This window comes from Zophobas morio, unplaced genomic scaffold, assembly GCF_036711695.1.
Source record: "Zophobas morio isolate AGI-343-1 ecotype UQ-CSIRO unplaced genomic scaffold, CSIRO_AGI_Zmor_V1 ptg000007l, whole genome shotgun sequence".
NCBI lineage: Eukaryota > Metazoa > Arthropoda > Insecta > Coleoptera > Tenebrionidae > Zophobas > Zophobas morio.
This window is the reverse complement of record NW_026972112.1, coordinates 11,266,368-11,290,503: the sequence shown is the minus strand read 5'-3', so window position 1 is coordinate 11,290,503 and position 24,136 is coordinate 11,266,368. Positions and strand designations below refer to the sequence as shown.

General features: G+C 34.9%; 4 protein-coding genes across 7 annotated transcripts; 1 reads left to right on the top strand and 3 right to left on the bottom strand.

Moving 5' to 3' along the window:
• Positions 1 to 172: 172 nt before the first annotated feature.
• Positions 173 to 852, bottom strand: LOC135124105 (cytochrome c oxidase subunit 6C-like). 4 transcript variants are annotated; one of them, XM_064048975.1, is made up of 3 exons: positions 638 to 852; positions 393 to 566; positions 173 to 315 (listed from the first exon to the last, which is right to left on the bottom strand). In XM_064048975.1, the coding sequence occupies exons 2-3, from the start codon at positions 557 to 559 to the stop codon at positions 231 to 233; spliced, it is 252 nt and encodes an 83-aa protein (XP_063905045.1). In that variant the 5' UTR covers positions 560 to 566; positions 638 to 852; the 3' UTR covers positions 173 to 230. The 4 variants fall into 4 exon arrangements, with proteins under 4 accessions (XP_063905045.1, XP_063905046.1, XP_063905044.1 ...); XM_064048976.1 differs by having other exon boundaries at positions 653 to 851; XM_064048974.1 differs by having other exon boundaries at positions 393 to 573; positions 638 to 850.
• Positions 853 to 3,585: 2,733 nt separating this feature from the next.
• Positions 3,586 to 8,120, top strand: LOC135124561 (uncharacterized). The gene is made up of 2 exons (XM_064049723.1): positions 3,586 to 3,661; positions 3,712 to 8,120. The coding sequence occupies exons 1-2, from the start codon at positions 3,650 to 3,652 to the stop codon at positions 8,005 to 8,007; spliced, it is 4,308 nt and encodes a 1,435-aa protein (XP_063905793.1). The 5' UTR covers positions 3,586 to 3,649; the 3' UTR covers positions 8,008 to 8,120.
• Positions 8,121 to 8,271: 151 nt separating this feature from the next.
• LOC135123927 (putative gustatory receptor 28b) lies at positions 8,272 to 9,504 on the bottom strand. The gene is made up of 3 exons (XM_064048786.1): positions 8,593 to 9,504; positions 8,378 to 8,548; positions 8,272 to 8,328 (listed from the first exon to the last, which is right to left on the bottom strand). Exons 1-3 carry the CDS (start codon positions 9,502 to 9,504, stop codon positions 8,272 to 8,274), a joined length of 1,140 nt encoding a protein of 379 aa, XP_063904856.1.
• Positions 9,505 to 20,774: 11,270 nt separating this feature from the next.
• On the bottom strand, positions 20,775 to 22,148 carry LOC135123926 (facilitated glucose transporter protein 1-like). Its single transcript, XM_064048785.1, has 6 exons — positions 22,035 to 22,148; positions 21,540 to 21,989; positions 21,244 to 21,495; positions 20,991 to 21,203; positions 20,862 to 20,946; positions 20,775 to 20,806 (listed from the first exon to the last, which is right to left on the bottom strand). The coding sequence occupies exons 1-6, from the start codon at positions 22,146 to 22,148 to the stop codon at positions 20,775 to 20,777; spliced, it is 1,146 nt and encodes a 381-aa protein (XP_063904855.1).
• Positions 22,149 to 24,136: the final 1,988 nt, after the last annotated feature.

Below are 24,136 nucleotides of genomic sequence, written 5' to 3'. Positions count from 1 at the left end.
TAAACACGGTCAATATTCTTATTTATGACTTCGGTATATAAGTATTACTTGAAAATATACTTACGAAGGTTAAATCTCTATTTCCAGCGAATGGCCAATGACTTATCGAATGGACAGATTTTTTTTGTTGTGCTACGGACGTAAACTTGCAAAAAATGTAAAATAAAATTCGTTGTTACTTTAAGATTTTAATTAAACTAGACCATAGAACTACACGCATCAATTAAACTTCACTCCGCGTCGTCGTTGGGATCACATGAGTCAAACAGGCCCTTCCTTCGAATGCGGTGAAATTCTTTGTTAATGTCGTAATTTCTGAAAACGGCACCCGTTAGAATCGCACCTTGATGCTACTGTTTTCCAATTTTAACATAATAACAAACGCTACTCACTTGTAGAACTCGGCGTACTCCCTTTTGTTGCCATCACCAAAAACAAGCCTCATGTACAGCCCTGCAATGGTGACACTTATTCCAGTTAGAATCAAATTTTTTCTAATCTGACCGTACAGCAAGCGTCGCATTTGGGGCTTGGGTAATTTACTTAGTTCTTCGGGCATTTTCTGGCTTTTAGCTAGACTTAAATAATGATGGGGCCGTTTTTGATTTTGTGTAAAAATATGGCGGAAAGTTTTTACCTGTCGATTACGTACCAACTCACAATATTTTTATCGGGATTATCTTTGAGTAAATACAGATACGTTTGCGCACTGTTTGTATATTTGTTGGAGACTATTTTAATCTTCAATTTAATTCGCTAAGCGGGTGGATGGAGCAGGAACACGCAACGCGGAAAACTGACCATCGGTTTGGGAAAGATAAATATTTACCGATTGCGTCACATCACCGCAAATTGTCGATAGTTTCAAGAAACTTAAACATGGACTAAAAATAGCCAGTAACGTCGTAAATTCAGTGTATACTTTTCATCTTTTCATGTGCAAATATCGTTATTTTACAGCGCATTGTGTAACTTGACGACACCAGCTAATAGACATATTAAAGTAAACGTTATCGAACACAACCAGAGGCAGATTTTTACTTGTTTTCAATGTTTGTATTATCTGTAGATATTCTAAATATGTAGGTACATTTTTTAGAGCAAAAATAAAAAAGTAATTAATTTTTATTAAGTTACACTAAATTACAATAACTACAACCCAACAATGATACGAAATTAACTAGTTTTTCCCTGGCTCTTTTCTTTCTCATCTTTCTCATCATCGTATACTGCTTCTTCATAAGGATCACAAGAATCAAACAGGCCTTTTCTTCGGATTCGGTGAAACTCGCACTCAATGTCGTAGTTCCTAAAATATCACTTCTCATATCTCTTAGTTTACAAAATGTCTACAGAAAGAACCTTACTTGTAAAAATCTGCATAGATGTTCTTACGTCTCTCAACATATCCAAATTTAAAAGCCAATCCTGAAATTATCATATTAATAAATGTAAGTATCAAGTTTCTCTTGATTTGGTCCATAAGGAGACCCCGCATTTTGGGTTTTGGGATTTTGGTAACTTCGTCAGCCATTTCGACTAAAAATTACAAGAAGAAATTATTCGTGTCTGAAAATTCACAAATAATGTCCGCAATATTTTTGTTGATAAATCGACAAGTGAAATTGTCGCATGGCGACAATTTGTCAGTGATCTTGATTTTGTAGAAACAAAACAATTTTTTCGCATGCAGTCTCCGTCAAATTCCTGGTATATATACCGTGTAATTTAAAATTTAGAAAATTTTTTTACTTCCCGAGCGTAAGCAAAGGAAGTATTGTAATCGAGTCCGTCGGCCGACTCTCTACTTTTACGTTTTCTCGATCTTTCATGACCCCAAGAAGACGAAGAAATAGGTCTCCCATTTCCGTCTGTCTGTCCGTCTGTCCGTCTGTCCGTCTGTCCGTCTGTCCGTCTGCCGTCCCGGATTTTTATTAGACAGATAATCTCCGAAAGTACTCGACCGATTGTTGTGAAATTTTGTACTTATATTAAGAATATCATGTAGATGGTAAAACGCTAACCAAAATTTGTCTAATCATCCCCACCACTAATGCGATGACGTCACTTCAAAATTGTACATAGTAAATGGGTTTCAATTGTATAAAATAACATAGTCCTACACATGTAGTTTACAACTCCGAATTGACTTTTCACCCGAAACGTCCAGATTTTTGAAAAAAAAAATCAAAATTATAAAACAACATTTTGAAATTTAATTTTTAATCTGCTAACCAGAATGCTTTCAAATGTTGCAGATGTTTTAAGGCTATAAAGAGCATCATAAATCTTTAGTCAAAAAATATTTGGTTATCCCCTCCAAAAACTTGATGACGTCACCTCAAAAATTTGTGGAATAAATCATATCTAAAATGTACAAAATATGATGAGTCTGTACTTGTGATTTATCATTCCATTCATATTTTTGGATTTGCATATGCAGGGTGACTCAAAAAAATTAATGAATGCGTAAATTAATTTTACTGATTTACTCAGAAACTACAAAACCGAATGCTTTGAAATCTTGCAGATGTTTTAAGGTTATAAAGAGCATAATAAATGTTTAGTCAAAATATATTTGCTTATCCCCTCCAAAAAATTGATGACGTCAGCTCGAAAGTTTGCCGAATAAATCCTATCTAAACTGTAAAAATATGATGAGTCTGTACTTGTAATTTATCACTCCATTCATATTTTTTGGATTTGTATATACAGGGTGACTCAAAAAAATTAATGAATGCGTAAATTTATTTTACTGATTTACTCAGAAACTACAAAAACCGAATGCTTTGAAATCTTGCAGATGTTTTAAGGTTATAAAGAGCATTATAAATGTTTAGTCAAAATATATTTGCTTATCCCCTCCAAAAAATTGATGACGTCAGCTCGAAAGTTTGCCGAATAAATCCTATCTAAACTGTAAAAATAAGATGAGTCTGTACTTGTAATTTATCACTCCATTCATATTTTTTGGATTTGCATATACAGGGTGACTCAAAAAAATTAATAAATGCGTAAATATATTTTATTGATTTAATCATGAACTGCAAAACCGAATGCTTTGAAATCTTGCAGATGTTTTAAGGTTATAAAGAGCATAATAAATGTTTAGTCAAAATACATTTGCTTATCCCCTCCAAAAAATTGATGACGTCAGCTCGAAAGTTTGCCGAATAAATCCTATCTAAACTGTACAAAATATGATGAGTCTGTACTTGTGATTTATCACTCCATTGATTTTTTTTTGGATTTGCATATACAGGGTGACTCAAAAAGATTAATGAATGCGTAAATTTATTTTATTGTTTTACTCAGGAACTACAAAACCGAATTCTTTGAAATCCACTACGAAAAAAAACATAATAGGCATGCAGTCGTCACGTTTCCGACAGCGAGGGAAGTGCTGTCTAAACTCTTTAGACCAATTTTTTATCGGGTGTCGATTTCTATTGTAGTCGCTTAATCTTGAATTATTCCTTAGATTGCAAGTTAGACACTTGTATTTTATCTTCAAATTATTATTGATCATCCGTTGTTTCACAAATCTGTTATCGCAATTAACTGATAACTAAAAAAATAATTTAGGTTGATCATACGCACTAAATCGTTATTTGGAAGTGATACTGAGAAAGGATGAGGATCCCAGAAAATGGATAACACGGTAAGTAATGAACTTTCTATTATAACAATTTTGCAAAATCTTCGTCTTAGACTTTTCGAAAACGATCTGGAACAACGTCCAGAGGCAAAGAATTCGAAGATCTCGTTGTTGCTAATTTGATTTTGAAGCTTCTACAAGACAACAACTTGAAGAATTTCCAGTTATCATCTAATGATGACGAGTATGGAGCCTTCGACGATGTCGTCCTTGAAACAGAAACCAAACAAGGGTTACAACAAATTCAAGCCCTTCAACTAAAACACGTCAACAAAGAAAAAATTCTCACCAAAAATGGGCTTAAAGGTAATCGTGGCAACTTTAGTATAACGAAATACTTCGAAGACTTTTGTAAACTTACGACGTCTCATACCAAAGTCCAGTTTGTGTTGTTCACCAATCTCAAGTTTGAAGCAGTAGATGGAGAAAAAATACATCTAGATGATGATAATTCAGAAGTTACAGTGATTCAGGCTCAGTTTGATCCATTGTTAAATACTACTCCAGAAGGTCGTTGTTACAGATTTGAATCTACAAATGAAAAATATGTGGAGTTCTTTGGAAGTTTCTTCCTGTACACCAATCAAGCTAACGTTGACAAAATGAAAACACAGGTGGCGTACAGATTTGAGAACTTGTTCTCGTGCGGTGGTTTTACGTTTAAAGAATTCTTGGATTTTGTGAGTAACTGGAATATTAAAGAAGGCAAGAAGTCAAAGCTACACTTGACAATGATCAAACGTGTTTTGGTCTTTTGTATGTTGTTGCAGCAAATAGTACCTTACAGTTTTGAAAATTCAAGCGACGACTCCAAATCGGAACTTTTAAAGGAAGCATTCTCTCGCTTCAGAGTGATTACTTTCAAGATGGATAATCGGGAAAAAATTAGAAAGGTTTATAGTGGTACGCAAAAGGACTTCAGCGCCGACGAAACAATATTCAAAGTGGGTCTCAAATACCAACTTATCTCAAAACATGAAGATCTAATTCTTTTGAACGACATTGACAAAACCAAGCTCTTATGGTTATTGGGTATGTATCCTTTGATCGTTGTCGAGGATTACGCGGTTCGCAAAGCAGTCAGTTTTTGTCAAGAAGGAAAGTTTGCAATCTTAACTCACAGAGACGGAAAAGAGAATTGTCGTTTTCTATCCGATTTGAAACGTGCGCCAAAAGTTTATGACCAAATTTTAGAAACTTTTAGTTGTTCCATTCAAGGTAAAACTAGATTAACTTTGAGCGATTTGGTGACCGCGAACGAAGAATTTGAAACTATTATCACTGCTGATGAGCTCTTGGAAATGATGGAAGGAACATTGGTTATTGGAGGACCCGCAGAAGAGCTTCCTGTGCCGTATATAAGTAGACACATTTCTGTTAATACTATAGATTACAAATTTCTGGATGAAATGGAAGATGACACTTTGGTCGTTATAACTTGTGGTGACCAGTTTGACAGAATTAAGGGACACTTGTCGCAGTGTCAAATCCGAAAAGTCCACTTAAGTGAAGATGGGTGGATTTGTTCGGCTGCAGAAGACCTTTGGACCAAACACCTATCTCTGTCCGACACTAGAGCACAAACGATCTTCGTAAACGAAAACGATTCTAGCACTAATTTACTGAAAACATTGTGCAAGAAGAACCCATTAAAGCGAAAGTACCACCATTTCAAGGTTGTTTCGGGAAAGTTGTCTTGGGTCGAAAGTGTATGTACGACCGAAGATTTGGAGAAGTATTGTTTGAGTGACGATTTTATTCCAGAAGCAGAATTTATTGCGAACAGAGAAAATAAAATCGAGCTTATTTGTGCCGATCCCGGTATGGGAAAATCAGTTCTTATGAGAAGAATGAAAAGTCAGCAGCCTTCAAATTACTGGACGGTTCTAATTTCTTCAAAAGAGTATTCTTCTTATTTTAAAGATGGCACCTGTAACGCTGCCATTTTCATTCAATATATTTTGCAAAGAGAAAATCGTTTTGAGTCGAAGTTTTTAGAAATTTTGATTCAGATTCGACAGGTGATTTTTATTTGGGACGGACTGGATGAAATACCCCTGAAGAAACTGGAAATTGTTATCAACATCATTCAGGAGATTTCACAAAAAGAGTTTTACCAATTTTTGACGAGTAGGTGTAATCTGAAGAAACTCTTAGAGCATCGATTAAACGTACTTGCAAGAACTATAAAACCTTTCGATAAAAGTCAGCAAAGTAACTATATAATGAATAAGTTAAATTTAAAGGAGGGTGATGATATTGTAAAGAAGATTACACGGAGCATAGAAGTGTTACGATGTCATGACGTTTTGGGTGTTCCTCTGCATGTTTATATGTTGACAGAACTGTTTCTTCGCAACCCAGACAAGTACACCACGATTTTAAACAACGAGTTATTTTCAATTGCCGATTTGTATTATTATTTCGTGGATGAAAAGTTCAATATTTACTATAAAGAAAAAGCCAAACTGGATGACTCGGATGATGCCGTTCGAGAATTAATTTCAGATTGTAAAAGAGATCGCCTTGATAATTACGAGTTTGTTTCCTTAAATATGATTTTCAAAGAACGAAGAAAACTGCACAACAGTTTTTTAGAAGATATACGGAAGAACAACGATTGTGTCGGAATTATAGCAAATGTGACCAGCGAAGGAGTGCCAATATTCATTCATCACTCTTTTGGAGACTACTTCATAGCGTCGTACTTGGTCAAACATTATAAACAAGAAAAGTATCTTCTGGACTCGTTGTTTACGCAAAAGTATAAAACTATTCGTTTTTTTTTCGACTTAATCTTGGCCCAGGATTGTCCAGCTCATATTGCAGTCCTGTACCAAAACTCTGAACTTGTAATGAGTTACGGTGAACCACTTCATAAAACCGATAAAGGAGGAAGGAATCCACTTCTTCTGGCATGTTCCTGGGGTATGAGGTATTATCCCTTTAAATACCAGAAGGTGGGTCTGTTTTCAATAGAATACAACAAAAAGCAAATCTGTGCAAAACGCGAACCTAAAGAAAATACACAAATACTGCAGTTCTTGACTTTGTACTGTATACCATACCAGATTGATAACATTTTCCAAATGGACGCTTTTGAGTACGCAAACAGATCAAGCAGTTTCTACCCAATGCTTCTACTAACGAAAACCTACAAGAGGTACCTACTGAGTTTTAGTAATTTTAAAGACGTGGCTGGTATTTTCTTTCACTCCGTCAAACTAGATTACACGGAGATATTTGACATTCCAGGTCTTAAACCGTGGATAGTACAGAGAGTAGAGTGGATGGTACAGACGTCTCTTCGTTGGAATTCGCTCCACACTTTAGAAAAACTCTTATTCGATAAGAACTACAACAAAAAAATCGACAACAGTACGCTTCCAATTCACATCGCTTGTCGCTATCGCAACATCGACGTCTTGCAGTTGTTGATCCGCACCAAAATCGATTTGAACACCCCAAACGTATCCGGTTTTACTCCTCTAGGCATAGCATGCCAACAAGGTCATTTAGATGTGGTCAAATTGTTAGTTGCTCATGGAGCTAAAATCAACTGTACCAATTCAAGAACTCCTCCACTTGCCTTAGCTTGCTACGGTGGTCACATCTCCACAGTCAAATTTCTGCTAGATTCAGGTGCCGACATACACCTTCGAGGAAAATCTGATATAACATGTCTACACTTTGCCTCTTTTTTTGACAATGTAAGCATTGCCAAGCTTCTTGTTGACGGAGGTTTTGACATTAACGCCACTTGCAAAATTACGTATAAAGGCGTCACTTCCTTACTTATCGCTTCTGGCAATGGTCGCAGCAAAATGGTCGGATTTATTCTTGACAACGGTGCCGACGTAAACCTGACGGCTGAAAATGGACTTACGCCACTGTATTTAGCTTCTGAAAGAGGGTTTTCGGAAATAACTCGCATGCTGATAGCAGCTGGTGCTGATGTTAATGCGTTGACCACTCTAGGAGGGAGTGCTTTATATAGGGCATGTTATCAGGGACACGTTGAGGTTGTTCGCATGTTGATAGCAGTTGGTGCTGACATTAATGTGTTGACCATTCGTGGAGTGAGTGCTTTACATGGGGCATGTTCTAAGGGACACGTTGAGGTTGTTCGGATCTTGTTGGATGCTGGTGCCGATATTAACTGTAAAAATGCTAGAAGATGTACTCCACTATATTTGGCTTGTGAGTATCGACGGATGGAAATCGTGAAGATCTTGCTAGGTGCTGGAGCTGATATAAGCGTTAGAAACTTGTTTGGAAGGAATGCTTTACAAGTTGCAAGGAATAAGGGATATTCGGAAATTGTGCAATTATTTTCGTCTAGGGAGTAAAAGACTTGATGTTTTATAAGTTTTGAGTGAATCTTTTGTATATCAACTTAAATTATAGTTGTTAGTGATAATTTTGATATTAGCTTAGTTGAAATAAATAAGTTGAAATATTATGTAGTACTGTTCCTTAACTGAAGAGATAGAAGGTAATCAGGTAAACGATAACGAAGTGTAAAAGAATTTTCATTATTTTTCACTGTTTAAGTTTTCTTAACGGTTTCACAAAATTCTAAGAACTAACTAAACTGTTGTTTTGAAGTCTCTTTACGGATTATTGAATTGGATTAATATGACAAGGTAGGTGCCGATCGCCGCAATCATCTGGAAACAACCAACATAATTTAGTACCACGCTAGCCAAAATAGTGTACCATATGGCAGAAGGTCCAGTCCAAATTAAAAAAATCCTTAGCCGTGAATTGGATTCTGGTATTTAGAAGCCTAAGCGAAACAAACTGAAGATGGCGCACTCTTTTATCAACTTCATTATTCATAGCATACTTATTCCAAATATCGTGAACGTAAGTAGCAGTTTCGTTGGCCTAAAACCCAGAATAAAAACAAATCAGATCACAAATCCCTTTACCTTCTTCTGGGTGTAACTGAAACTAACCACCATCACAAAAAACCAGTAAAAATAAAACGCCAAATAGATACATGCACCTAGAAGTTCTATATACATTTCTTGTGTTTTTTGGAGCAGCAGTATCGCCAAATAATACACAGTTCCGATGACATAACTAAACCACATTAACATCGCCATTATGGTCGTCGTTTCAAAGAGACCACTGATACGGATGGTCAAGTTAATCAACGCATAGTGCATCTGTGTCAACTCTTGTATCCTCTGAATGGTCGAACTGATCTCGTTGTGCTTCATACTCCTAACTTCCTCCACCCTGTTCAAAGGAAAAATCGTAAATAAATCGACGGAGTTCACTTGCCGCTGAAGACACCGATTGATCGTGTCAAACTTGCAAGAAACGCAAGTTAATATATCGTTGAGAAAGACATGGTCATAGGCGCTCATTATCATTGGAATAAAATAGAAACCGAATTCGTAAAGATCTCCACTGTGCCAAAAAAAGAACAGAGCGTTAAGTGAGAGAATTGCCAACATTATTCCGCAAACCCATTTCTTTTTTCGTGGAGGTTTGTTGGGGGCAAAGTAGATTTGAATCGAGTCTAGTTTCAACAAGCAAATCTTCAGTTGTTCAGTTCTTTTAAAAAACATAACTGCCGACGTTAACATGGTCAATAAGCTGCTGTATCCTCCGATTTTTTCGACACATGTGGAGGTGTATGTGCTTACAGTACCGTCATTTTTTAACATGTATATAGTAGATGCGTAGAAGAAATAGGCGAATGTGGGAATAGGGTAGATGTGAGAGAACACCGTGGAGATTGTGGAAGGATGTTCGTCCGTAGTGAACTGGATGATCCCTAGAAGCTTATAGAAATACTTTAGAATAACATTTGTGTTTTCGATCAGAAACATAGCTATTTAAATGAAAGTTTATTGAACACACACAGAGAGATAAGAATGAATACTTTAGTGGCAGTGGCATTTTGTAACCAACGAAAGTGATATTAGTGGTTAATAACAGGGGAATGGTTTGATTAATTACGCAGAAAACAAATAAAAAATTAACTTGTTCAATACCTACATTAATCTTTTTTGTAACATATATCTATCATTTTCCATGTAAAAGACAGTAAAGTGTTCAAGAGATTAAATTTAGGGATACACGCTATATTTATACCTGTTATTGTTAATTTCGTTAATGCAATTATTTTAATGCAGTTTGAGATTTAAACTTCTGTTCTGTACTTACACTTTCGTTAATTAAAACGACATAAGTTTAACGAATTTTTAATTTTTATTTACAACAGGCGCAGTCAGCTGGATGCACGTGTTCAAATAATAACTAATATTACACAATTTCTAAGGATTAAACTGAATCAGGATAAGGACGTACGTCGTAATGGATCCAAGCATCTGAAAACCATACCATAAGCAAAACAAAATTTCCATCCTTAGCATTTACCAAGTGGCAAAAAGTCCAATCTAAATTAAAGAAATCCCTCGCAGTAAATTGAAGTCTAGTGTTTAGAAGCCTTATCGATGCTAACTGCAGATGTCTCACTCTTTGATCTACCTCCCCATTTAAAGCATACTTATTCCAAATATCATGCACATAAGTAGCAGTTCTGTTGGCCTAAAAAGAAAGAGTTAACTAATAGCTAAAAAGATCATCAGCTACCTTGTTCTGAGTCCTAGTAAACATCTTCAACATCAAAATCAACCAAAATAAGTAAAAAATTAAAAATGAAAAGTTTGTCGCATAAAACTCCGCAGTTGCCTCGTCTTTAACCCCATAGTCTATTATATAGTAACAACTGTCGTTAACGTAACCGAACCACGTTAACATAGCCGCAATGGTCGTAATTTCAAAGTGGTACGAAATTTTTTTTGTTAAACCGACCAGGTCATAGTGATAGTGCGACAATTCGTGGACTCGTTCTAAATTAAAATCAATTTCTTCGTCTTTTAGCAGCTGTATTTTGGACATCTTCGTCAAAGGAAAGATCTTTGACAGATCAACGGAGTTTACTTGTCGTTGAAGTTGCACATTTATGGTCTCGAATTTGTTACAAATCATGTTCAAAACATCCCCGAGGAATAAATGGTCGAAAAAAGTTATAATTCCTGGTAGAGAAAAGAAGAACTGCGGAATGGGCAACTCGTCTTCGACAAAATGGCAAATGATGTTGATTATCATACTACCGACTGCGCCAATTCTAAGCGCAACGTCTCGGGGCAAGGGTTTGCCTTCGTTCGGAATCTTTAAGTTGTCGAGTTCGGTTAGTAGAGTTGAGAGGTGACTACTTCTGTAGCAAAAAATAAATGCGCACAATGCCATTGTTATAGTGCTGGAGAAGATGGCAAGGGAGTCGATGAAACGCACGATGGTGAAGTCGGAAAAATCGAAGTACCAGGCATTGTACTGGATGCCTAAATAGACGAAGAAGGAGTTGATGGGAATGGACCAGAGATGGGGCGTTATTTTAAAGAAAATTGGTTGCGTGGTAGCCCCGAACTGGATAATGCCCATCGTTTTGTAAATGTATTTCATGATGATGGGAATGCCGTCCAAGAACATTTTTGAATTACGCGTGATGTATTGATCTGGTGGTTGTTTTTCAGAGTTGTGGTCATGTGGAAAGCGGAAAACAGTTAATCAAGGAGTTGATAAACAAGGATTGATTTAGGTTAATGGGATTAAAGTGAGAAAATGAATGTTTTTTCACTACATAGACAAAGATAAATTAAACTCAAGAGTTATTAGAAATGAAAATAAGCCTTTCTAAGTTCGCACAATGTCATCTAGATGAAGGAAAAAATGTGTTAGTCCGAATAGAAAAAATATAGAAATATAGGGGATTGTCCATGAAGCGGAAACATTTGCAATTCATCAATGAATGATTTATACAATTTTAAGCAGACGTATGCCTAGAAATATTTTAGAAGTGGTTGATAATTTTGGAAAACTAGCTTCGATCGTCTGATCACTCCGTCTTATTCCGTAACTTATAAAATTGTTTTGTAGATGAAGATATTGTTTCTGAAAATGGTTTAAGGGTGGCGTCTGGTTCGGTTTCGCCCAATACTAAATACATTGAAAACATCGTCGTAGTTTCCGGAATTGCATTTTTAAAATACTGAAATTTCCAACCAAGTCAGAATCTAAGTAAACCTGCATTCTGCTACTGCATCACAGCTCGTTTAATGCCGATTTTTCGTTTCAATAGATTTTGACTTTTCGCGAGTTATTTACCTCAGTCGTGGATTTTTTAATATTATAAATTGTATCAAAAGAAAGCTGACACTTTTCCCCAGGGGACCTCCTATCTCAGAATGCAAAAAACTTCAGCACTCAAAAAATGCATCAATGTGCCGGTTAAAATGTGATGTAAAAGTTGTTCAACTTTATAATTTTTTTTTTTTAAACTGCATACTAGATATGAATATAAATATGGAGGTCCCCTGGACTGAAGTTTGTTAATTCGAAATATAATTTTTTTAAAGCGATATATCTCATATTTTTAAAATGCAACTCCGGAAACCGCGACGATGTTTTCAATGTATTTAGTATAGGGCTAAACCGAACCAGACGCCAGCCTTAACACAGACAGGAAACGTGTTCAGTGTATTGATCTTTTACGATAATGTTGTTTTGTCAAGAAAATATGGATCGATTAGCTCATCCACTAATTTATTTTGTTTAGGTACTGACAATTTTTCTGTTTTTCGTCACACTTAGGATGTATGTACTTATTTAAAATAAAAAAATAAAAAACAACTTAATTGTGGAATGTGTCCATATTTGAGGTCATTTAGTTCAAAACAGTCTTCATTTCACTAAACTGTGATGGTGTACTTTCAAATTCTTTCTCTTCAATTAAAGAATGCTTTGTTTGTTGTCAACATAAGCAATTTGATATTTTTAGGAATTAAACTGCATCAGAATAACCAGATATGTCACAACCCCTACTATTATCTAAAACACAATTTTCACCCTTCTATGGAAATTGATTACTTTTATACCATGTGATAGAACGTCCAGTCCAAATCGAAAAAGTACTTTGCCGTGAATTTCAATTTGGAGTTTAGCAATCTGATGGAGACCAGTTGGAGATGTTGGAGATTTTTGTCCACCTTTCTTAAAACCCAACAGTTCCAAACGTCGTGGATGTAGTTCACAGTTTTGTTAGCCTGGAGAGATGCAGATCATTTGATATTACTATGGTATCATTAAAATACTCACTTCTTTTTGTGTAGAACTATAACTACTTATCAGCATGGTCAGCCATAAATGAAAAAATATTAACATAGTCACCATGTGCAGTGCTAATATGGGAAAAATATTATTTGCTACATAAAATAGGAAAGTATAGCTGATATTAACAATAGTGATAAACCACAATATCATTGCGACGACGGTTGTTGTGCTGAACAAGTTGTTAATATGGACGACTAACATTGTAAGATCGTGATGAAGAAGTGACTGTTGTTCAATTTTAGTTATTCTTAGTGCTATTTGGTTTTGTTGAAATATTTTTAATTTAAGATTGTTGTCTAGGTTGTATATTCTCTTTGACTCTATTCCTTCTCGTCTAATATTTTTATTGATTTTATTATATTCATGGTAGATTATTTGTAACAGGTTACAAAGAAACATGTGATTTAAGAAACTCACCAGAGCAGGGATGTATAAGAAGAAATAAATATAAAAGTTGTTAAATGAACCAACAAATGCGTGATTACTTATAGCTGAGAGAAGAACTATTTGCTGAAATCGTGTATGTAGTTTTATCCTCTGACCTCCATATCGTGATGTTAACTTCTGTCTCGTTTTTTCCAGTTTTTTTAAATAACGTTCTAAGCTTTTTTTTCGAATGTAAGTGACAACAATAGTGACAACCAACGTGCAAATGCTGACTAGTGATGTAAGAAAGTCAACATTGTCTATAAGATTTGACAAACTTTGATGCACAAGGAGTGTGTTATACAGCCACTTTCCAAAACAGTAAAGATAGAATGCGTACAAAGGAAGACACCAAAAGTAAGAGGTTATTTTGAAAAAACTACTTTCGTCATTCGAATGAAACTGCCATATTCCGTGAATTTTGTAGACAATTTGAAGCCAAATTGGAATGTCTTGGAGTGTGTGCATGTTCACAGTTTAAAATTAACGCAAAAGTAAAAATATACGTGCGTTATTAATTTCTATATTAATTGATCACATTTTTTATCGACGAATTAGGTAATTGAACAGTTTACTTAAGCGTCAATAATTATAATTTATCGATCGGGCCATGAACAAAAAGTTAAAGCTTTTTATTATTATTTGTGTCATTTTTATTTATAAGAAAATCTCAAAACGTACATTTTGGGTGTCGTGTGTGACATTGTGTCGATTTGCAGTCTTTTTCTAAATAAATTTGCACTAATGTACTGTATCGACATTTTTAGAAATTAAACTGGATCAGAATGACTAGATATGTCGCAACTCCTGCTATCATCTAGAAACACAATTTTTACTTTTTTAAATAACTTTACTAACGTCATACCATGTGGTAGAAAGTCCAGTCCAAATCGAAAAAATGTTTTGCGGTGAACTTCAATTTCGCGCTTAGCAATCTAACACAGATTAGTTGGAGATGTCTTACATTTTTGTCGACTTTTCTTAAAATGTAGCGGTTCCAAACGTCGTGGACGTGGTTCGCAGTTTTATTAGCCTGGGGAGACACTAATCAGTTGATACCACTGAAATAAATACATTTACCTCTTTTTGTGTGGAACTGCAAGAACTTAGCAATAGGACCAGAGATAAATTAAAAAATAGTAACAAGCTTATTATGTACAGCACCCACTTGAGCTCTAGCTGACCTGGTGCATAAAACACAAAATTATAACTAATATACACAGTATTAATAAACCACAGAATCATAGCGACGATGATTGTTGTGCTGAATAAGTTGTTAATGTGAAGGGCCAACATAGTAAGATCGTGATGAACTAGTGATAGTTGTTCAATTTTAGATATCTTGAATACCAGTTCGTTGCATTTTCTTTCTAATACCGTTTCTTTTTCTCTGATATTTTTATTAATTTCGTTGTATTCATTGTAGATTATTTGTAATAGATTACAAAGAAACATGTGATTAAAGGAACATATCATAGGAGGGATATAATAGAAAAAATATTCATAAAAGTTGTCAAATACATTAGCAAGTGCGTGATTGCTTATAGCTAAGACAAGAACAATTTTTTCGAACCGAGTTGGTAGTTTTATCCTTTGAACTCCAGATCTTAATGTTAACTTCTGTCTCGTTCTTTCCAGTTTTTGTAAATAACGTTCTAAGCAGTTTTTTCGCATACAAGTGACAGTAGTAGTGAAAACCAACGTGTAAATGCTGACTAGTGACGTAAGAAAGTCAACATTGTCCAGAATGTCGTATAAATCTGGATCCACAAGTGTATCATATAGCCATTGTCCAACGCAGTAAAGGTAGAATACGTATAAAGGAAGACACCAAACATAGGCAGTTATTTTGGAAAAACGGCTTTCGTTATTCGAATTAAACTGCCATATTCCATGAATTTTGTAAATAATTTGGAGCCAAGTTGGAATGTCTTCAAGTGGGTGCATCTTTATAGACTACAATTAACGGAAGTGAACACACACGTATGCTATTATTGATCTCAGAATGTTGTTCTTGGTAATTTACGAGATAAGTAATTAATTTGTTTTTCAAATTATAACAAACACTTTACTAAAATAAGGGAATAAAGGAAGTTTTTGTTTTTCGGGATTCATTCGCAACTTCTTTCTCTTGGGCTTACGAGATTTTCTAGAGCTTGCAAAAATTACGTCTTGAAACGGATTAAACACCACATTGCTTCTTCCTTATATTTTTCCTGAAAAGTCTTTGCCACAGTGTACCAAATGGTTTTAATCAGGTTTCCTTATAATCTTCCCCATTTTTCTTCTTCATGTTAAATCCAAAATCCTTCATCATGGGTGCAAGTTCAACCACCGATCTCTCTTGTATCACACACCATAGAAACTTTCGAACAACCTCCACGTATACTCTTTAGATTTTTTTGTGTTGATTGGCATTAAACTGAGAATAGTTTTCTCAATTTCATCTAAGGAATTTTGCCCAAAGCGCCATCATATTTTCGAAAAACTGAGATTTTCTGACTTGTTTACTACGTAGTGACGGTGATAAAAATATGGAGGAGTAATTTTGCGTTTAAATTTTATTTAAAAATAAATGTCATTTTTAGGGGTCATTTATAAGAAAAAATTATCTTAAAACGTACATTTTGGGTGTCGTGTGTGACATTGTGTCGATTTGCTTTCTTTTTCTAAACAAATTGCTTATTGGGTTTAACTGTTCCAGGAAAATCGAAAAAATAAATTTGTACAATTTTTCTTTTAGATCATAATTATTTTGATTTAAGTAGACTGTTAACAGATTGGAAAGAAAAGTTGGTTTAGTGTCGCGAATCAGACCTTTGGAGAATAGCCATGTATTCAGTGAAGGCGCACTCTTTATAATTTGCAAATAGAAGAGCAATTTATGAATTTGAGTGTTTTATAAATTGTTCACATGCTGTACCGACATTCTTAGAGATTAAACTGCATCAGAATGACTAGATATGTTGCAATTCCTGCTATCATCTAAAATCACAGTCTTTACTTTTTTAGATAACTTGACTATCCCTATACCATGTGGTAGAAAGTCCAGTCCAAATTGAAAAATTGTTTCGCGGTGAACTTCAATTTCGCGTTTAGCAATCTAACACAGATCAGTTGGAGATGTCGCAGATTTTTGTCAACTTTTCTCAAAATGTGGCGGTTCCAAACGTCGTGGACGTAGTCCGCAGTTTTATTAGCCTAGGGAGACACTGATCAGTTGATGTCACTGTGATATAAAAACATTTACCTCTTCTTGCGTCGAACTGCAAGTACTTAGCAAAAGCATCAGCGATAAATTAAAAAATAGTAACATGCTTATTATGTATACCATCCACTTCAGATATAGCTGACGTGGTGCATAAAACACTAAATTATAACTAATATTTACAGTAGTTATAAACCACAGAATCATAGCGACGACGATTCTTGTGCTGAATATGTTGTTAATATGAAGGGCCAACATAGTAAGATCATGATGAAGTAGTGATAGTTGTTCAATTTTAGTTATCTGTGTGTCATCTAGATTGCATTTTCTTTCTAATACTGTCTCTTCTTCTCTGATGTTTTTATTCATTTCATTGTATTCATGGGAGATTATTTGTAATAGATTACAAAGAAACATGACATTAAAAGAACATACCATTGGAGGGATGTAATAGAAAAAATGTTCATAAAAATTGTCAAATACATTAGCAAGTGCGTGATTGCTTAGAGTTAAGAGAAGAACAATTTTTTCGAAGCGAGTAGGTAGTTTTATCCTCTGAACTCTAGGTCCTGATGTTAACTTCTGTCTCGTTCTTTCTAGTTTTTGTAAATAACGTTCTAAGGAGTTTTTGCGCATACAGGTGAGAGCAATAGTGAAAACTAACGTGAAAATGCTGACCAGTGACGTAAGAAAGTCAACATTGTCCAGAAAGTTGTACAAACCTCGATACACAAGGGTATCATACAGCCAGTGTCCAAAGCAATATAAGTAGAATATGTATAAAGGAAGACACCAAACGTAGGCAGTTATTTTTGAAAAACGGCTTTCGTTATTCGAATTAAACTGCCATACTCCATGAATTTTGTAAATAATTTGGAGCCAAACCGGAATGTCTTCGAGTGTGTGCATGTTTACAGACTAAAGTTAACGTAAAAATAAACACGCACGTGCATTATTGATATGTACAACTTTCGAGGAAATTTTTTACTGATAATCTACGATGTAAATAATAAATTTCTTGGATTAAATTGTAATGATTAATGAACATTTTACTCCAGTATTAATAATAATACGGTTAATACCAAATGGTTTTGCAGGTTCTGTTAAAAAAAAAAAAAAATTGTCCAAGAATGGGCGACATTTATGAGACTATTTCCTGAAGAAAATTTCAGCCAATAAAATTGATAGAATTTTCAAATTTTGGCAAATCCAAGGCGAGTTATACCAACATTTTTGGGAGCCGGGTACTTATCGATCGAGTTCCTTGTATGAACCAATGACAGCAAAGTTCGAAAGCGACAACTTTTCTGCATGAACCAATTAAAAAAAATATATATTTTAATTAATGAAATCAATAACAATGGTAAAACAATTAATTTTCTTTATTGTGATAATTAAGTAAAATAGAAAGTCAAAAGATAAACCCCACTCATTTAATTTTTAATGTACGTATATAGAATTTTTTGAAAAACATGTTGCTAAAAAATGTGAAGAGAAATAAGGATTTTGCAATTAAGCTCCGCCCTCTTGGCCCACGACAAATAAAAAAAATCATCACAATTGAGGTAGGGCGGGTGGGCGGGGTATATATTTTGGCATTTTTTCTTAACATACGTAGTCATCTTTTCACAACAAAAATTTAAATCAGATGACTGCGTATATTAAGGCATACTATAAGCCCGGCCCACCCACCCTGTCTCAATCGTGATGATTTTTTTTACCCGTCGTAATTCCTGGGTGAAGCTTAAGTGCAAAATCCTTGTGAAATATGTTCTTGCGTAATCATGTTGTTTAAAGCAAACTGTATGTATTAAGTAAAAAAGAAAGTCAAAAGATAAGCCCCACCGATTTAGTTTTTAATATATGTATCATCTAAATCATCTAAAAGTCCAATTTTTACTTTTTTAAATAACTTGACTACCTCTGTACCATGTGGTAGAAAGTCCAGTCCAAATCGAAAAAATGTTTTACAGTGAACTTCAATTTCGCGTTTAACAATCTAACGCAGATCAGCTGGAGATGTCGCAGATTTTTGTCGACTTTTCTTGAAACGTGGCGATTCCAAACGTCGTGGCCAATTCGGAATGTCTTCGAGTGTATGCATGTTTATAGACTAGTAAAATGAAAGTAAAATAAACACGCACGTGCGTTATTAATAATTATGCATATTAGTTGATAAAATTTGTTATTGATAATATACGATGTAAATTGTGGATTCGTAGTCTTTTTTTTGGATTTAGGTAGTACATAGTTACAAGAAAATTGAAAAAATAAATAAGCACTATTTTTTTAACACAATATTTGTAAAACTTAATTCATTTACTATTTATTATTTATTTACTAGTGCTATGTATCAGATCCAGGAGATAGTCGTGAACCACTGAAAATATCCGGACTGGCGCTACCTTACAACAATCAAATGTCGCAACTTCTTACAATTTGCTTCTAAAAAGCAGGCTTTGAATTTGAACGCTTTATAAAAACTTGCCCATACTGCATTCAACATTCTTAGAAGTTAAACTGGATCAGAATGATTAGATATGTCCTGCTATCGTCTAAAAACACTATTATCACTTTTTCACAAAATCTGACTACCTTTATACCATGCAACATTTAAAATTTCCAGATTGCACTCAACATTTTTAGAAATTAAACTGCATCATTATGACAACGTATGTCGCAACTCCTGCTATCATCTACAAAATACAAATATTGTCTTATCACAAATTTTGCATACTCACAATATGACAAAAATTCCAATCCAGGTCGAAAAAATTTCTTGCCGTAAATTTTAACTTGCAGTTTAGTAACCTAATAGCGATCAGTTGGAGATGACGCACATTTGTATCGAGTTTATTTAAAATGTAACTATTCCAAACATCGTGAACGTAAACTACGGTTTTATTGGCCTGAAAAAACACAACTAATCTCAGTTTTACAAAGTTATACTCACTTCTGTTTGTATGTCGTTGTAAGTACTCAGCAACATAATTAGCCATATCGCAAAAAAAAACTGCATAGATACTGCAAACATTCTTGTGAAATGATCTTCTATATCGTGTGCCATGAAGTATAGGACACAATAAGTATTGTCAACAACATAAAAGAACCACATTATCATGGCAGGGATTGTTAGGATGGTAAATAAATCGTTAATTTGGAGGGCTACAGTAGTCAGATCGTGATGAAGAAGTGACAGTTGTTGTACTGTGGTTATTTTCGTGACTAACTCGTTTTGTTTTAAATATTGTACGTTTCCTTTGAATAGACGGTAAATTATTTTTATATCTACACTTTCTTTTTTTATGTTAGCATTAATAATTTGGTACTGCTGATGGATTGTCCTTAAGATGTTACCAAGAAACATATGGTTTAACGAACTCACCACGGGAGGGATGTAACAGTAGAAGTAAAAATAAAAATCGTCAGTAGAAAGAATAAATGCATAATTGATCATACTAGAAATGAGAACTATCTTTGCGAACCAAGTGAACAGTTTCGTTTCTTTCTTTCCATTTCTTGTGGATAAATTTCGTCTTATTTCCTCTAGTTTTTTTAAATAAAATTTCAAGTGACTTTTCCGGGCATGGGTGACAAAGATGGTTAATGTCATCGTAAAAATACTAGCTGACGAAGCAAGAATGTCTGCATTTTCCATAAGATTCGAGAAATATTGATACGTAACTTTGTTGCGTAACCACTGTCCAAAACAATAAACGTAGAAAAAGTGTAAAGGAAAAAACCACAAATAAGAAGTTATTTTGGAAAAACATGTTCCGTCTCCGTTAAATTCCCAAATTCCGTAAATTTTGTAGATAATTCGGAGTCCCAAAGGAACGTCTTCAAGTGCGTTCATTTTTGCTTTTATTGGGTGAAAGTAAATAAATACATTTGTAACAGAGTGTAGCAATCGTTATTATTTGTAAATGGTGCTTGATGGAATAAGCGATTAATTTGATTAAGGGAAATTAAAAGTAAAAAGGTCACCATCTTCCCGACTGCGCCATCGTATTATAGTTGTAGCAAACAAAAAACTCATGTTTAGATAATAGATAATTCGATTTTTTATCGTTATATCGATTGCTGTTCCATTTTGTTCCTGGGCATATAAAAACAAATGTATATGAAAAACATCAAATCAAAGAAACTAAAAACCACGAAAATGTAGTATCTCCAGCTGATCTGTGAAAACAATAATATAATGTATAATAAGCAATAATTTACAGTTATAGACTTGTCTTACGTTTACCAGCAAAAATATTTGCACCAAAACACCACTAATCAAAAATTTTATTGGTTGTACCAATGCTGTCGCCAACGCCCTGGTCGCAAAATTGAAATTTTTTAAAATGATTAACCATCGGACAGAACCAACACCTAAACCGTAGGCAAAGCCATATAGTAAAACGGTCCCAACACACGTAACGAACAACCAACACTCTGGTGCCTCGCCACTAGTTATCTATAAAAGAGTGAAGCAAATACCAAACCTACAGCAGTACTTACCGTCAATTGAAAAACTATAGATAAGGCGGTTGTTGCAAAAAACAGCAAAGCTAAACTAATTAACAATAAAGTTTTAGGTCCCAAACTGTCAATAACTACAAGAGCTATAATGGTGCCCAGCGTCATACATAATCCAATACCGATTGTAACGTACTCCGGCTCGTCGTTCCTCATTCCAAAATTGTGAAGAACTTCACTAGAGTAATAAATGAACTTACGCCAAATAAATTTGAGTTTTTTTGTCACCACTCACAACGCTAACTCCACAAAGCTGTTCGCTGACCGTCACAATGAAGCAAAGCAAAAGTTTCTTACTCCAAATGTTCTTTACAGTCATTTCCGGTGCCAAACCCAACGCGTTCTGTTCTTGTTTCATGTTTTCAAAAGCTTCGGTAACTTTCGTGCTGTTCCTGAGCCATATCAGCCGCGACATGGCACGGGTTTCGTCTTGTTTACGAAACAGGATGTGCTTGGGCGATTCTGGGCAAAACTGCAAACAGATTATCTAAAAGAAACGTGGAGGTGTTTTCGCTAAGCGGTACCCCGTACCCCGAATGTTAATGGTATGGTAGCAAACATGATGGCCATAATCCAGCTCACGCGGCCCACGAACATCCCGATGACTTGAGATGTGACCACAGAAATCATGACGAAGAATTGGAAGAAGACTATCGCTGTTTTTTGGTTTTCCGTTGGTGCGATGTCCCACAAGTAAAAAGCGGATGCGGTAGAACATATCCCAGTACTCACTCCCACGTTGAACCGTCCCGAATTTAATATTAGCAGAGAATCCAGCTCCTTCGACAGGTTCATTAAAGCTTGACCCAAAAGGGCGAAAAAACTGATGTGGAAAAGAACTTTCCTAGGACCGAACTTGAAGTTGGTGAAAATAGAGCCTATGAAGGCGCCGAAAGGGAACATGGACGACGTCATTGACCATGTAGCGTGTTGGTATTCCGATTGGTTGGCTTCGATTTTAACTGTCCAGTCTATTAGGGCCTAAAGCGGAAAAGTTCAGGGAGAGCAAATGGTGATGATACGTACCTGGTGGGGGATGTTGAAGGCGGTCATGTGGTAACCATGATGGAAAGCTCCAGCTAGACAACAGGAGAAAATGGCGAAGAAAAGCTTTTTGTTCAGCTGTGACAGGTTTAACATTTTGATGTCAATATTTTGACGTTTTGAGTATATATTTTTTCAAATGTTATTAAAGGTAGAAGTGTGAAATGTTCGCTTAATCAGCATTCAAGTTTAATGGATTTAACTGAGTACAATCAATAGGGACAAAGCATTTAGAAAAATTACCGCCACTTTCAATATGTACCTTCTAGATGAGATACCTATATGGCTCCGAATAATTTATCATTTTCATGGAATTATTCAGTTTTCATGTGGAAGTCGTGGTTTTCTTCTAGGGCAGTTAGTTCCTCGCGTGTGTCCCATACCATTGTTTTTCTTGTACTATTTTGGTTGTGTATCATGGTTGATCGACCTTATTAGTCTAGCTGAACATACGACAATAAAAGTTCACCTCGCAATATCCGGTTTAGGTATTTTATCGACGACAATATTGTTCGTAATGTTCACCCTAAGAAACAATACGTTAAAATTATTACTTTTTGAGCTCGCCGAAGTTAAATTAAAATTTTCAGTTGTATCACACAAACGAGGAAGAGATTGTACCAAAACTCTATTATTTATAGTAATTGCATTACATTTTTGTTTAAGCTGGAATTTTCGACATTGGTTTTCTTATATGCTTTATTATTTTATTCCTGTAGGTGCTGGTATTTTCAATCACCTTTTTCTAAGTGACATTTTTGAGTCAGTTCGCAGTATGTTCCACCACATCAATCAACAACTACACAGAGAGGTTGCCACTATAAATCCATCCACAGCTTTTCCTCTGGCAAAACCTTCAAAATCTCAACAAGAAAAAGAAAAAACTTTCATCTTACACCAAATTCAAGAATTGGCTCTTCTCCACCACGATTTGGTGTCTTTATCCCTGAACATCAATAAACTTTTCAACGTGACCACTGGAATATCGATGGTGACATGGTTCATCTATATGGTTGATATCATTTACACTTTCCTGTACACAGTATTAAAAACTGACAAACTAAGTCTTAGACAATTATCGTACATTATGTTAAATGTGTCTTTCTTCTTGTTGTGGCTTTTGATCATGACTCAGTTGTACAGTCGAACCCAAGAAGAGGTAAGATTTTTGTCCAATAACTTTTTTTTTTATCAAAGTTTCTCTAGGCAAATAAAATTGTCAGCTATGTGCACGAAATATGGAACGAATACTCCGAAAAAGAAAATAAAGATGACAGAATGCGTCATCTTCAGTTAATTTCTGTAGCATTCATGAACAACAAGCTGTGTTTTACCGCCGGAAAGCTTTTTTGTTTAGATGCCACATTTACTCATATGGTACAGTATGTAATTTAATTTAAAATGTGGTAATGAAGGGTTCTTTTAGGTGATAGGGGCAGTTCTGACGTATGTGGTGATCTTGATTCAGTTTGATTTTTGAATATCGTCAAGATCTGTTGGCAATTATGTTATTAACGACTAAATAAATGAAGTAAATAACAAGAATAAGAAATAACACAATTATTTTTTTCTCATCCACTTTTAAAGCACTGGGCGATTATTTTTTAACACGTAGGTATACTTCGTATAACACTCATCAAGGTGTGTTTGTTGTAAACATGTCAAAAGAGAACCCTTTTTTTGTGTATTTTGTACAATAAATATTAATTAATTGAATGTATTATTAGTATTGATTACTTGGCACTACCAATGGTGAATACGTATGTATATATTAAAAATTACCACGGTCTTTTCGTGGACAATTTTTAATTTAGCTTAAGTGCAACAGCAACATTACTTGAATTATACAATCCTGTCTACAAAAAATTCGAAATGAGCTTTTGTCCTGAATTCGTAATTCTTAAAATGGATATTATTTGTTAACGGAAATTATGTCTTACTCAGTAAGTGGAAATTTTAACACACAATGAGTTTCTTAGACGGCATACCTGTTTGGCTTAAAGCAATTTACAGGTTTTATGGAATTCTCCAATTTTCAAATTCACATAACCGGCTGCAAAGAATATTAGCACGTTTGTGGTGCC

Coding starts and splice junctions, on each gene's coding strand:
- LOC135124105 (XM_064048975.1), bottom strand. CDS start 559: ATGCCCGAAGAACTAAGTAAATTACCCAAGCCCCAAATGCGACGCTTG. Junction 316..392: donor GAGTACGCCGAGTTCTACAA/GTGAGTAGCGTT, acceptor TGCCGTTTTCAG/AAATTACGACATTAACAAAG.
- LOC135123927 (XM_064048786.1), bottom strand. CDS start 9,504: ATGTTTCTGATCGAAAACACAAATGTTATTCTAAAGTATTTCTATAAG. Junction 8,549..8,592: donor TCAGTTACACCCAGAAGAAG/GTAAAGGGATTT, acceptor TCTGGGTTTTAG/GCCAACGAAACTGCTACTTA. Junction 8,329..8,377: donor ACTGGACCTTCTGCCATATG/GTACACTATTTT, acceptor GGTTGTTTCCAG/ATGATTGCGGCGATCGGCAC.
- LOC135123926 (XM_064048785.1), bottom strand. CDS start 22,148: ATGTTAAACCTGTCACAGCTGAACAAAAAGCTTTTCTTCGCCATTTTC. Junction 21,990..22,034: donor CCTTCAACATCCCCCACCAG/GTACGTATCATC, acceptor TTTCCGCTTTAG/GCCCTAATAGACTGGACAGT. Junction 21,204..21,243: donor AGCTTTGTGGAGTTAGCGTT/GTGAGTGGTGAC, acceptor ATTTGGCGTAAG/TTCATTTATTACTCTAGTGA.